Genomic DNA, 13,922 nt, shown 5'->3' on the forward strand with positions numbered 1-13,922 from the left:
TATACACAATTTTAATTTATTAATTATGCCTCAATAAAGTCAGAAAAAAAAGAATACATAGCGGCCAATTATAAAGGGCCTTATATGACATATCAAGGAGTTTGAATTTTATCTGGAGATTATGAGGAATACTACTGAAGAGTTGTATGCAGGAACGTTAATATCAAATTTTGAACAGATAACTTCGGTATGAAATTGGAAAATGGATGTAAAGATGCTAATTGGGGGAGGGAAGCCTTTACAATAATCCAGGAAGGTAATAATAAAGACCTAAATTAAAATCATAGCAGTGGGGATGGCAAACAAGGGACAGATTCAAGAGGACGTAGAGGAAATGAATATTGTAGAAGTAAAAAAATAAGTTTAATATTGGTCATGTTAAATTTACTAGCAGCAGGTATACATTTGTTGTAAGAGTTTGGAGCTCAGGCAAGGTCTGGGCAAAGATACAGATTTAGAAATCACTTAATAGTTGGTACTTGAAACAATTGGCATGTATGAGGTTATCTGAAGTGAATGTGTAAGATCTGAAAAGGGTCAGAGACAAACACTCTAAAGAAAGTTCATATTCAAGGAATTGACAAAGGAACGCAAGCTTACAAAAGAGCCAGTAAAGGAGAAAATGTACCACATTGTTTATCTGTCCCTCTCCTGCACTACACAGTGAGAGGCATGGGGTGGGGTTTTATTTTATTCATCCTTGCATTATCTGGACTTAACATAGTGCCTGGAATTTAGATTTTTAATAGATAATTGTTGAACAAATTGAATTATGTTTCTATATATGGTGTTGTTTTCTAAACAACTAATTAAAGTGCCTAGGAGGTTTAATTATAATGCTCTTTTGCATTACAAATCGAGTTTGATCCAACTCAAAGGTTGAATGCAAACCTAACTATTATTTTTCATCATCATGCATGGCAACACTTGACAAGAAGTTAACCATCCATGAAGAGTTTGCTTACTTATGAGTGACAACTGATTTGATGAACAAATGAAGGGGAAACAAGCACATGAAAGGAAAAGAGAATCCACCTGACAGTATTATTTTTTTTCTAGAGGAGAAATAGAAATGGCCATTTCCAGTTCTGTTTTTTCCTTAAAAGGACTGGAATTTCTGTCTAAATGTGACTTGGCATCACAGTGAGATTTTTCTAAGGACTGATGTTAAGAGAAACTACCCTGATATTACAAGAGGCCAGGGATGGTTAACTTATTTTTATAACATGTAAATTTTTTCAACTTAATTTTACATTCATATTTTCTGAAGATGTCTTAGGGTTGCTTGACATAAAAATATCTAAATATCTGTACTTAATAATAGAAAGAAACCTATTTCATTAAAATTGATTTCTGAAATTATGTAGTTAATTCCTAACTCCCCACTCTAGTCAGTTTTATTATCTTTATTTCCTTTAATGAGGAATAAAACAAAAACAAAAGGTTTAAACCTAATGATAACATATCTAAAAGAATGTAAGTCAAAGATGTAGGATAGGTGTAAGTTATGTAAAAATAATTTTTGTCTAAGTCGGGTCAGGGATCAAAGAGCTAGAATTTGGCATTTAATATTTCACTAGTTTTAGGCCTTTTAATTTTAACATAATTTGTTACTTTATCTACTATTGTTTTTTTTTTTTTTTTTTGGCGGTATGCGGGCCTCTCACTGTTGTGGCCTCTTCCGTTGCGGAGCACAGGCTTCGGACGCGCAGGCTCAGTGGCCATGGCTCACGGGCCCAGCCGCTCCGTGGCACATGGGATGTGGGATCTTCCCGGACCGGGGCACGAACGTGTGTCCCCTGCATCGGCAGGCGGACTCTCAACCACTGCGCCACCAGGGAAGCCCTCTACTATTGTTTTTTATATTTTAACACTGGAAGAAGAGCACTATTATGTAGTAAAAATAAGAATGCTAAGTCTTTTTTTTTTTTCTTTTTTGGCCGTGCCACGCATCTTAGGGGATATTAGCTCTCGGAGCATGGATTGAAGCCGGGCCACTGCCATGAAAGCGCCAAGCCCTAACCACTGGACTGCAAGGGAATTCCCAAGAATGTTAAGTCTTGAGCCTTAATCCTATTCCTTTTCTGCTGTTCTACCTGAGTTTGAGTTTTCTTGTAGAAAAATTATGGTGTCTGTATAGATGCTCTCTACTGTTCATTGAAATTTGAATATTTTATGATCTGTGAATAAAGTCCTTTATTTGTAAAAGCAATCCTTTTGTATTGTTTTTATCTGTATAACAAAAACAATTAAGAAACTACATTTTATTCAGCTTGCACCAGAACTGAACTTTTAGAAAGGGAAGTAGTTGATTAAAAACTGAAAACACTGGGGAAAACTACCCTTCCGTTATCTTTCCACAAGCTGGTCTCAGTGTACTACTAAACTAAGAGCAGAAAATGAGAAGATATATGAAGCAGAAAAACTGAGATCAGACTGGTTGCTCAGTGATCCATAGATAAATTAACATAGTATTTACATTTTACATTTAAAAACATGATTTCCACAAATGAAAATAATTATGAGACACATTAGTTATCTCCCATTTCTGTCAGAAAGGACATAAGGCAGACTCACAGTCAACTGTTTTTCTCACTCAGTGCTGACAGTCCTTTCTTTAGAGTACTGGTATTTTGATGAACAGGAGAAACACTGTTGACTTTTTCCTTTTTTTTTTTTTCTTTATGTAAAGAAAGCTTTATGGGTATTTTACTCTGTATACCATTAAGATTGATCTTAGAGTTGAATAGAAATAAGAAGCAAAAAGCAAGATGATAATAATTGCAGTAATGATTAATAACATTTCTCTTTCAGGAAAACTGTGTATTAGTGTTAGATGAATCTTATTTGGAAAAAAATGAAAATAAAAGGCAATGGGCAAATATAACAGTACCTCGGTAGTTGATGATTTCTGTCCCAAGCACCGGAGTCATCTCCAGGACTGTGATAAAGGCTTTGTCCATAGATGTTAGAGGAAAAGGAGACATGCGGTGTCTTCTAGCCACCTTGGTGATATCGACAGCACTGTGACCTAAACAGGAAGATAATTAACTAAGAATATGATGCTGAAACACTGATTAAAAAGTGGAAAAGGCTTACAAATATCAACAATTCTCAATTTCATGTGTCCAGAAATGAAGATTACAAGGTGAGAAACTTTTTCCTGCTTCCAAAATATAGCCTGCTTTGGTGGAACATTAAATCAAGTTAGTAATGTTACATCGTGTATCAAAAGTTGGTGAAATTTAATGATGATATTGGCTAATCCTTTTTGAGTGCTTAACTATGTGTCATGGCACTATTCTCATTAATCTTCACAACCTAAAGGGAGCCATCATTATTATCCTTTATTACAGATGAGGAAAAAGAGGTTTACATATCTTGGCCTAAATCGCAAAGCTAGAAAGTGAAGAGCCAGGATTCAAACCTAGGTAGCCAGGCTTTAGAGTCCATGTCCTTAACTACTATACTGAAGTTTGAACACTTAATGAGCTAGTTAGTGAAATGAAATATACAAACTTGAATTTATTCAGAATTTCATAGGAAATTTTCTTTCTTCTAAAAACACAGAAAAATATTATTATTTACTCACTCCCCCTGTAACCTTATCTAGTCCCCTGGCATTAATACCACCCATACACTAAACCCCCTAATTTTATATATCCAACCCCAACCTCTACCTTCACCTCTAGACTTATATGTCATCCAAATAGCTGGTGGATAACAGCGGATATCTACAAGCTTATAAATCATCAAATATGCACTTGAATGTGCAACAGGCAATTCAAACTTAACATGTTCAAAATCAAACTCTTGATTCCCCACCCTCCTAACCTACCTGCACGATGTCTTATTCTCTTGCAATTCCCATCTCAGTAAACAGAAACTCTACTCACTCAGTTATTAATCCAAAACCTTGGTGACATCTTTGATTCTTCTAGTTTTGTCAGAACCATATCTAAACTACCATTAAAATGTCTCTAGAATCTGATCATTACTCACCATCTCTACAATTATTACAATAATGGGAACCATCACCATTTCCTGGGAAATTGAATAGTGTCCTAACTTGTCCCCTTCCTTCTATCCTTGTCCCATTACAGTCTGTTCTCCACACAGTAGTTACAATGCTGCTTTTAAACTGTAAGTTGAATTGTGCTAATCTCTGCTCACAACTCTCCATGACTTTCCATTTCACTCAGAGTGAAATCTTTGCTATGGCCCTCAAAGCCCAACATATTATAGCCTACACTGTTCTCTTCTCCTATCATTTCACCCTTATTCAATGTGCTCTAGCCAAACTGGTTCCTTGCCTGAGAATGCCAAATACATCCCTCTTTAGGGTCTTCATACTTGCCATTTCCTCTATTTGGACCATTCTTCCCCAGATATTATGGTTCCATTCATTCCTCATTTCTTTCAGGTCTTTGCTAAAGTGTCACCTAATCAGAGGCCTTTGTTAAACATCCTATATAGAATACTACCTACCATCACTCTCTATTCTCCTTACCCTATTTTACTTTCTTCATGGAAAAAATATATATATATACATATATACACACACATATACACATATATATTGATATATATATACCTATAATATATATTTATACTTATTTGTTTACAATCTTCTTAGTAGAATGTAAGCTCCATGACAGCAGCAACTTTGTCTTTTTTATTCACTGTTGTCATCCCCAATACCTAGAACAGTATCTGGCACGTATTAGGAAATAAAAAATAAATAGTTGTTGACTTAATAAATGAATCATTTAATGACAAAAAGGAACTTCTTAGAGCACAATAAACAACTTGGCCTATGCATAAACAACTTGGCCCAAAGGGTAAACATAAAAGGAGCAACTGCAAACACTGTTGCTTGGCTATTGTAACTGATATCCACAATTCCCTTCTTCCGTAGCCACCTTTCAGCTAAGACTGGCCATATGATATAAGTGCTGGCCAGTGAGATGTAGGAAGAAGTCCCTGGGGCAGGCTTCCTACTACAAATAAAAAGATAAAGAGATAAAGCTTTAAGAGGAGAGCATGGCTAGATGCTGGGAGGTGCCGTAGCCATTTTTCAACCATGAGGATAGAAACCCACACATAAGTATTGGAAACACGAGAATAAAAAGAGGCAGAGTCTCTGATGACAATACTGAGCTGCTGTACAAGCCCTGGACTGCTTGCCTCCAGACTTTTTATATGTGAGACAAATAAGCTCCTATTTCTTTAATCCACTTTATAATGATTGTATATATCCCTCTGTAGTCTGTAAGTTCCTGGTCACTGCAATTTATTAAATTTAGTCCTCCTACCCAAACCCCAGCAGCTGCTTCAGACATATTCACTGAACTGACTTACAGGAACTGTCCCAAAGAGTTTTCATTCTAAGACAAATGACATTGTCATAAGTAGTCAAAGAAAAAGACACACAATATGCTTATACTTATTTCTCACCCATGGGTAATCACAAAATTACAAAATTTTCAAAGCCTGAAGGACCTTAGAGATTATTTAGTGCTAAATATGAAAAATTTTTTCTACTTTAAGGTGAACACTTAAAGAAGGATTACGTATGATTTATCATTTACCTATAATTGAAATGTAAATTTATTCATAACTCACTTTCACTACAGTCCCAGCCACGTCATTAAATATCAATAAATACATATTGTCACAACCAGTGTAACTGAAGAGAATGATAGATAGGTGTTTCTATAGACCCTTTTATTCGGGTTTATAGATCTCAGATCTGACCTTTTCTAAGATATTCTTTACTTTCTTTATGGTGAAAATTGTGTACAATCTTATAAAAGCTGTGCTTTTAAAATGTTTGGTTTCTGAGGAGAAAATTGCACTTTATTAGAAAGCAAGTTTGATTATCAGTGATACACACATCCATTCAACAAATATTTATTGAGTGCATTTTATGAGCCAGGCACAGTTACACCCTTGGTATACACAGAGTAAGATACACCCTGCCATGAAGAATGTTTCAGCTCAGCAGAAAGGAAAGACATGTAAGTGCATAAAAAAATAAGGGCAGGAGGACAGTAAACAAACGGATGGTTCTCTAACTATAGAGATTGATATTTTTTTAAATTGGAAATTGCATACCAATTTCCCCCAGCCTGGAAAAATCTTTCCTGTCTTTAATAATTTTGTACCTTGTTTATATCTTTCTTACGGCACCTACCACTTTCTATCTAATGTTATAGACATTTAAATATTTGCCTTACCTATGCTAGTCTATCATAAACTCCTTTAAGGCAGAACCTATATCTTATTAATCTGTGTATCCTTTGCTACTTTTAGAGCAATGCTTTCCTTATACTAACAGTAGGTACTGAATAAACACTTGAGGTATGAATGAATAGCAAATCCTTCAAACAAAGCTAAAAGTTGGGAAGGAAGATTCAAAGTGGCGCCTCCTGTTCTGCCCTTTGCGTCTCTAGGTCCTTTCATATTTATAAACTCTCTGTCACAAAGTGACAGATTAATAATCCAGATTGCTAGATAAATAATCCAAACTTTGATGCTAATGGGTTAATATTGGTCCCTCACTAAACTATTTGCATGTTATCACAGGGGCTTTCTGGATATAAAATAAATTAACTGAAAGAAATGTCTCAAAGGAGGAGTATTTTAATTCTCTGGCACATTAGCAGATGTGTGTGTGTGTGTGTGTGTGTATGTGTGTGTTCTCAACAAGTGTTCACTGAGCACCTTCTATGTGCCAAGTGGCTTCTTCCCACTCAAGACCCACCTACAGGCACATAGAAATAGTCAGCTACTTCACCAATAAAGAAGGGCTAACTTAGTTGTGTAAATATGAGAAAAACAGTATTGTTACCTTCTACACACAAGAATAAAATGATATAGATAATAGCTGCTCTTTTTAAAATTGAAGTATAATTTACATTGTTGTGTTAGTTTCAAGTGTACAGCTAAGAATATATATATATTCTATTTCAGATTCTTTTCCATTATAGGTTATTACAAGATACTGAGTATAGTTCCCTGTGCTATACAGTAGGTCCTTGTTGTTTATCTATTTTATACACAGTACTGTGTATATGTTAACCCCAAACTCCCAATTTATTCCCCCCCACTATCCCTTCTGCTAACTATAAGTTTGTTTTCTATGCCTGTGAGTTTATTTCTGTTCTGTAAATAAGTTTATTTGTATAATATTTTTAGATTCCACAAATGAGTCATAACATATGATATTTGTTTTTGTCTGGCTTACTTCACTTAGTATAATCATCTCTTGGTCCATCCATGTTGCTGCAAATGGCATTATTTCATTGTTTTTTATGGCTGAATAGTATTCCATTGTGTGTATGTATGTACACACACACACACACACACACACACACACACACACACACACCCCATCTTCTTTATCCAGTCATCTGTTGACAAACATTTAGGTTGCTTCCATGTCTTTGTTATTGTAAACTGTGCTGCAATGAACACTGGAGCACATGTATCTTTTTGAATTAGAGTTTTCTCTGGATATACGCCCAGAAGTGGGATTGCAGGATCATATGGTAACTCTTACTTTTAGTTTTTTAAGGAACTTCCATACTGTTCTCCACAGTGGCTGCACCAATTTACATTCCTACCAACAGTGTAGCTGGGTTCCTTTTTCTCCACACCCTCTCCAGCATTTATTATTTGTAGGCTTTTTAATGATGGCCATTCTGACTGGTGTGAGGTAATACCTCATTGTAGTTTTGATTGTCATTTCTCTAATAAGTAATAGCTGCTCTTTTTACATAAATAGAATTAATATATAACATTAACATACCTAGTTCTGTTGTATCCCTCACCACATGTAGGATGACTATGTGACCATATAAGATTCCATTTAACAAAAGACTATAGCTAAAATAAGTTTGAAAACCATTGACCTAGGTGATGCGGTACTCTCCCGTTCAGATCAAAAGTGGATAAGCCATGCTTGAGGGACAGCACCAGGGACACACACACAGAGCCACTGGCAGCTGGAGGCACAGGCTGAGGATGCACAGCACTCACAAGTATAGCTCAGGGGCTCTTATGCAGGCCTCCCATGGGCTGGCATGGTGAGGCCCATTTTTAGAAGGCATACATTTCCAAAATAAATCTGGTAAGCAAATAGTTATGTTTCCTTCTTTTGTTTCTATAAAAAAAATTTCAACTATTTTTTGATGTTGACACCAGTGACTGACAAGAAGCTTTAAAATGAAAGCTTCACAAAATTTAAGAATAGTTGTCTCTGACTTCTCCTATTTTGCAAGTTAAAACCCCAAAGCACTTCTAACAGTCCTGGGCCCCTGAAGAACTGACTTAGACAGGAAAAAGCACCATGAAATATTCTCCCCCACACCCCAGCCCTCTTCTTGATTCTGAGCTCAGCATAGAAATCTGATAGAAGAGAAAAAAATAGGGGGAAAAAAGTATGCACTTTTGTCTCTGAAGGCCAGATGGGTTATAGCCTAGCAGCCAGTTTTCACAGAGTGGTCCATAAATCCATTTACAAAGAAGTAGGAAAGGAAGGAAAGAATAATTTTTAAAAAGAAAGAAGGTTATAACAAAAGGAAGTTGGGGTTTTGGACAGAGAAAATATCCAAAATTTGGATACAGTTTTTCCTATAAAGCAAAAGCTATTTCCCGGCCACAAACATATTCTGATGACTACCTTACAAATGAATACCAACAGTCATAAAGATAATCTGTGACTGTACTAGCTCCATTCAATTTAGGTAAACTACTGGGTTGGCCAAAAAGTTCCTTTGGTTTTAAGTAAAAATAAAAGACATACTTTTCATTTTCACCAAGAACTTTATTGAACTACATATTCACTGTTTTGTTCCACAACCTTCTGCCATTATTCAGGCAACTTCATAATTCCTTCGTTCCAAAACTTTTTATCTTTTTGAGCAAAGAACTGTTCCAGGTGCCTTTTACAGTCTTCCAGAGAACTGAAATATTTTTCATTAAGAGAATTTTGTAAAGACTGAAATAAATGGAAATCTGAAGGTGCAATGTCTGGTGAATATGGCAGATGAATCAGAACTTCCCAGCCAAGCTTTAACAGTTTTTGCCTGGTCATCAAAGAAACATGTGGTCTTGCGTTATCCTGATGGAAGATTATGCATTTTCTGTTGACTAATTCTGGACGTTTTTCGGCGAGTGCTGCTTTCAGTGGGTCTAACTGGGAGCAGTACTTGTTGGAATTAATCATTAGGTTTTCCGGGAAAAGCTCATAATAGAGGACTCCCACCATATACACAACATCTCCTTCTTCAGATGAAGACGGGCCTTTGGTGTGGTTGGTGGTGGTTCATTTAGCTTGCCCCACCATCTCTTCCATTACACATTATTGAACAGTATCCACTTTTCATAGCCTGTCACAATTTGTTTTAAAAATGAAATGTTTTTGCTACGTTTAAGTAGAGAATTGCGTGAGGAAATATGGTTAAGGTTTTATTTGCTTAATTTATGTGGAACCCAAACATCAAAGCGATTAACATAACCAAACTTGTGCAAATGATTTTCAATGCTTGATTTGGATATTTTGAGTATGTCGGCTATCTCCCACATGGTATAATGTTGATTGTTCTCAGTGAAAGTCTCGATTTGATCGCTATCAAGTTCAAGTGGTCTACCCAACCATGGAGCGTCGTCCAACGAGAAATCTCCAGCGCAAAACTTCTCAAACCACTTTTGACATGTTCCATCGGTCACAGCACCTTCTCCATACACTGCACAAATCTCTTTTTGGGTTTCAGTTGCGTTTTTACCTTTCTTGAAATAAAAAAGCCTAATATGCCAAAAATGTTGTTTTCTTCCAGCTTCAATATTAAAATGGCTACACAAAAATTCACTAATTTTGATGTCTTTTTTTAAATGTATGCTGATAATAACAGCTGTCACAATACAATCTAACAAAATTGTTTCAAATGAAGTTAAAGACAACTAAGCCCTCCTAGAGCCATCTTACGGAAAAAACCGAACCAACATTTTGGTCAACCCAATATAAAACAAAACAAAACTAACAAACATATGGAAATATGTGTCCTACTGAGAAGATTACTGTGTTCAAAGAAATATTTACTTAAACTTATAATAGTTTTAAAAAATATATCTTTATTGAAGTATAACTGCTTCTCAATACTGTGTTAGTTTCTACTGTACAACAAATCGAATCAGCCATATGCATACACATGGCCCCGTATCCCCTCCCTCTTGAGTTTCCCTCCCATCCTCCCTATCCCACCCCTCTAGGTCATCACAAAGCATTGAGCCGATCTCCCTGTGCTACACTGCTGCTCCCCACCAGCCAGCTATTTTACATTTGGTACTGTATGTATGTCGATGCTACTCTCACTTTGCCTCAGCTTCGCCCTCCCACCCCATGTCCTCAAGTCCATTTTCTATGTCTACCTCTACTGCTGCCCTGCAACTAGGTTCGTTGGTACCATTTTTTTTTTTTTTTAGATTCCATATATGTGTTAACATATGGTATTTGTTTCTCTTTTTCTGACTTACTAAACTCCGTATGACAGACCCTAGGTCCATCCACCTCACTACAAATAACTCAATTTTGTTTCCTTTTATGGCTGAGTAATATTCCATTGTATATATGCACCATATCTTCTTTATCCATTCATCTGTCAATGGAAATTTAGATTGGTTCCATGTCCTGGCTATTGTAAATAGTGCTGCAGTGAATATTGTGGTACATGTCTCTTTTTGAATTATGGTTTTCTCAGGGTATATGCCCAGTAGTGGGATTGCTGGGTCATACGGTAGTTCTATTTTTAGCTTTTTAAGGAAGCTCCATACTGTTTTCCATAGTGGTTGTATCAATTTACATTCCCACCAACAGTGCAGGGGGGTTCCCTTTTCACCACACCCTTTCCAGCATTTACTAGATTTTTTTGATAATGGCCATTCTGACTGGCAGGTGACACCTCATTGTAGTTTTGATTTTCATTTCTCTAATAATTAGTGATGTTGAGCATCTTTTCATGTGTCTCTTCGCCACCTGTCTTCCTTGGTGAAAAGTCTATGTAGTTCTTCTGCCCATTTTTTAAATGGATTGTTTGTTTTTTTAATATTGAGCACCATGAGCTGTTTGAATATTTTGGAGATTAATCCTTTGTCTGTTGTTTCATTTGCAAATATTTTCTCCCATTCTGAGGGTTGTCTTTTTCTCTTGTTTATGGTTTCCTTTGCTATGCAAAAGCTTTTAAGTTTAATTAAATCCCATTTGTTTATTTTTGTGTTTATTTCTGTTACTCTAGGAGGTGGGTCAAAAAAGATCTTGCTGTGGTTTATGTCAGAGAGTGTTTCTCCTATGTTTTCCACTAAGAGTTTTATAGTGTCTGGTCTTACATTTAAGTCTTTAATCCATTTGGATTTAATCCATTTTTGTGTATGGTGTTAGTGTTCTAATTTCATTCTTTTACAGGTAGCTGTCCAGTTTTCCCACTTATTGAGGAGGCTGTCTTTTCTCCACTGTATGTTCTTGTCTCTTTTGTCATAAATTTGGTGTCCATATGTGCATGGGTTATCTCTGAGCATTCTTTTCTGTACCATTGATCTATATTTCTGTTTTTGTGCCAGTGTCTTGATTACTGTAGCTTTGTGGTATAGGTTGAAGTCAGGGAGCCTGATTCCTCCAACTCCATTTTTCTTTCTCAAGATTCCTTTGGCTATTCGGGGTCTTTTGTGTTTCCATACGAACTCTAAAATTTTTTGGCCTAAAACTGTGAAGAATGCCATTGGTAGTTTGATACTGATTGCACTGAACCTGTAGATTGCTTTCAGTAGTATAGTCATTTTTACAGTATTGATTCTTCCAATCCAAGAACATGGTATATTTCTCCATCTGTTTATGTCATCTTTGATTTCTTTCATCAGTGTTTATAGTTTTGAGTACAAGTTTTTCACCTCCTTAGGCAGGTTTATTCCTAGTTATTTTATTCTTTTTGTTGCAGTGGTAAATGGGAGCGTTTCCTTAATTTCTTTCTGATTTTTCTTTGTTGGTGTACAGGAATGCCAGAGATTTCTGTGCATTAATTTTGTATCCTGCAACCTTACCAAATTCACTCATTAGTTCTTGTAGTTTTCTGGTGGCATCTTTTGGAATGTCTATCATAGGCAAACACTGACAATTTTACTTCTTTTTTTCCAATTTGTATTCCTTTTACTGCTTTTTCTTCTCTGATTGCTGTGGCTATGATTTCCAAAACTATGTTGAATAAGAGTAGTGAGAATGGACATCCTTGTCTTGTTGCTGATCTTAATGGAAACGCTTTCAGTTTTTCACAATTGAGTATGTTGCTTGCTGTGGGTTTGTCATATATGGCCTTTATTATGTTGAGGTAGGTTTCCTCTATGCCCATTTTCTGGAGTGCTTTTATCATAAATGGGTGTTGAGTTTTGTCAAAAGCTTTTTCTGCATCTATTGAGATGATCATATGGTTTTTATTCCTTAATTTGTCAATGTGGTGTATCACATTGATTGATTTGTGTATCTTGAAGAATCCTTGCATCCCTGGGATAAAACCCACTTGATCATGGTGTATGATTCTTTTAATGTGCTGTTGGATTCTGTTTGCTAGTATTTTGTTCACGATTTTTGCATCTATGTTCATCAGTGATATTGTTCTATAATTTTCTTTTTTTGTGATATCTTTTTCTGGTTTTGGTATCAGGGTGATGGTGGCTTCATAAAATGAATTTGGGAGTGTTTCTCCCTCTGCAATTTTTGGGAAGAGTCTGAGAAGGATTGGTGTTAGCTCTTCTCTAAATGTTTGATAGAATTCGCCTGTGAAGCCATCTGGTCCTGGACTTTTGTTTGTTGGATGATTTTTAATTCAGTGCTTGTGATAGGTCTGTTTATATTTTCTAATTCTTCCTGGTTCGGTCTTGGAAAATTGTACCTTTCCAAGAATTTGTCCATTTTTTCATGGTTGTCCATTTTATTGGCATATAGTTGTCTGTAGTAGTTTCTTATAATCCTCTGTATTTCTGCAGTGTCAGTTGTGATTGTTCCTTTTTCATTTCTAATTTTATTGATTTGCGTCCTCTCCATCTTTTTCTTTCTTTCATTTTAACATCTTTATTGGAGTACAACTGCTTTACAGTGGGGTGCTAGTTTCTCTCCCTTTTTTCTTGATGAATCTGGCTAAGGGTTTATCAATTTTGTTTATCTTCTCAAAGGACCAGCTTTTAGTTTTATTGACCTTGCTATTGTTTTCTTTGTTTCTATTTCATTTATTTCTGCTTTGATCTTTATGATTTCTTTCCTTCTACTGACTTTGGGTTTTCTTTGTTCTTTTTTCTCTAGTTGTTTTAAGTATAGGGTTAGATTGTTTATTTGAGATGTTTCTTGTTTCTTGAGGTGAGATTGTATTGCTATAAACTTCCCTCTTAGAACTGCTTTTGCTGTCTCCCATAGGTTTTGGGTGGTTGTGTTTCCACTGTCATTTGTTTCTATGTATTTTTAAGTTTCTTCTTTGATTTCTTCAGTGATCTCCTGGTTATTTAGTAGTGCACTGTTTAGCCTCCATGTATTTGTGTTTTTTACAGTTTTTTTCCTGTAATTGATTTCCAATCTCATAGCACTGTGGTCAGAAAAGATGCTTAATACGATTTCAATTTTCTTAAATTTTCTGAGGCTTGATTTGTGACCCAAGATGTGATCTTTCCTAGAGAATGTTCCATGTGCACTTGAGAAGAAAGCGTATTCTGCCACTTTTGGGTGGAATGTTCTATAAATATCAATTAGATCTATTTGGTCTATTGTGTCATTTAAAGCTTGTGTTTCCTCATTTATTTTCTGTTTGGATGATCTGTCCATTGGTGTAAGTGAGGTGTTAAAGTCCCCTACTATAATTGTGTTACTATCAATTTCTCCTTTC

The 13,922-nt window shown here is 35.8% G+C and overlaps 1 protein-coding gene across 3 annotated transcripts in view; it reads right to left on the bottom strand.

Moving 5' to 3' along the window:
• Nucleotides 1-13,922, bottom strand: part of GPHN (gephyrin) — a 609,285-nt gene that overhangs the window by 117,691 nt on the left and 477,672 nt on the right. For all 3 annotated transcript variants that reach the window (XM_060095976.1, XM_060095978.1, XM_060095977.1), the window contains one exon: nucleotides 2,894-3,031. In XM_060095976.1, the coding sequence (XP_059951959.1) occupies nucleotides 2,894-3,031 (138 nt within the window). The remainder of the gene's footprint in view (nucleotides 1-2,893; nucleotides 3,032-13,922) is intronic.

This window comes from Mesoplodon densirostris, chromosome 4 (genome assembly GCF_025265405.1).
Source record: "Mesoplodon densirostris isolate mMesDen1 chromosome 4, mMesDen1 primary haplotype, whole genome shotgun sequence".
In the NCBI taxonomy this organism is placed as follows: Eukaryota; Metazoa; Chordata; class Mammalia; order Artiodactyla; family Ziphiidae; genus Mesoplodon; species Mesoplodon densirostris.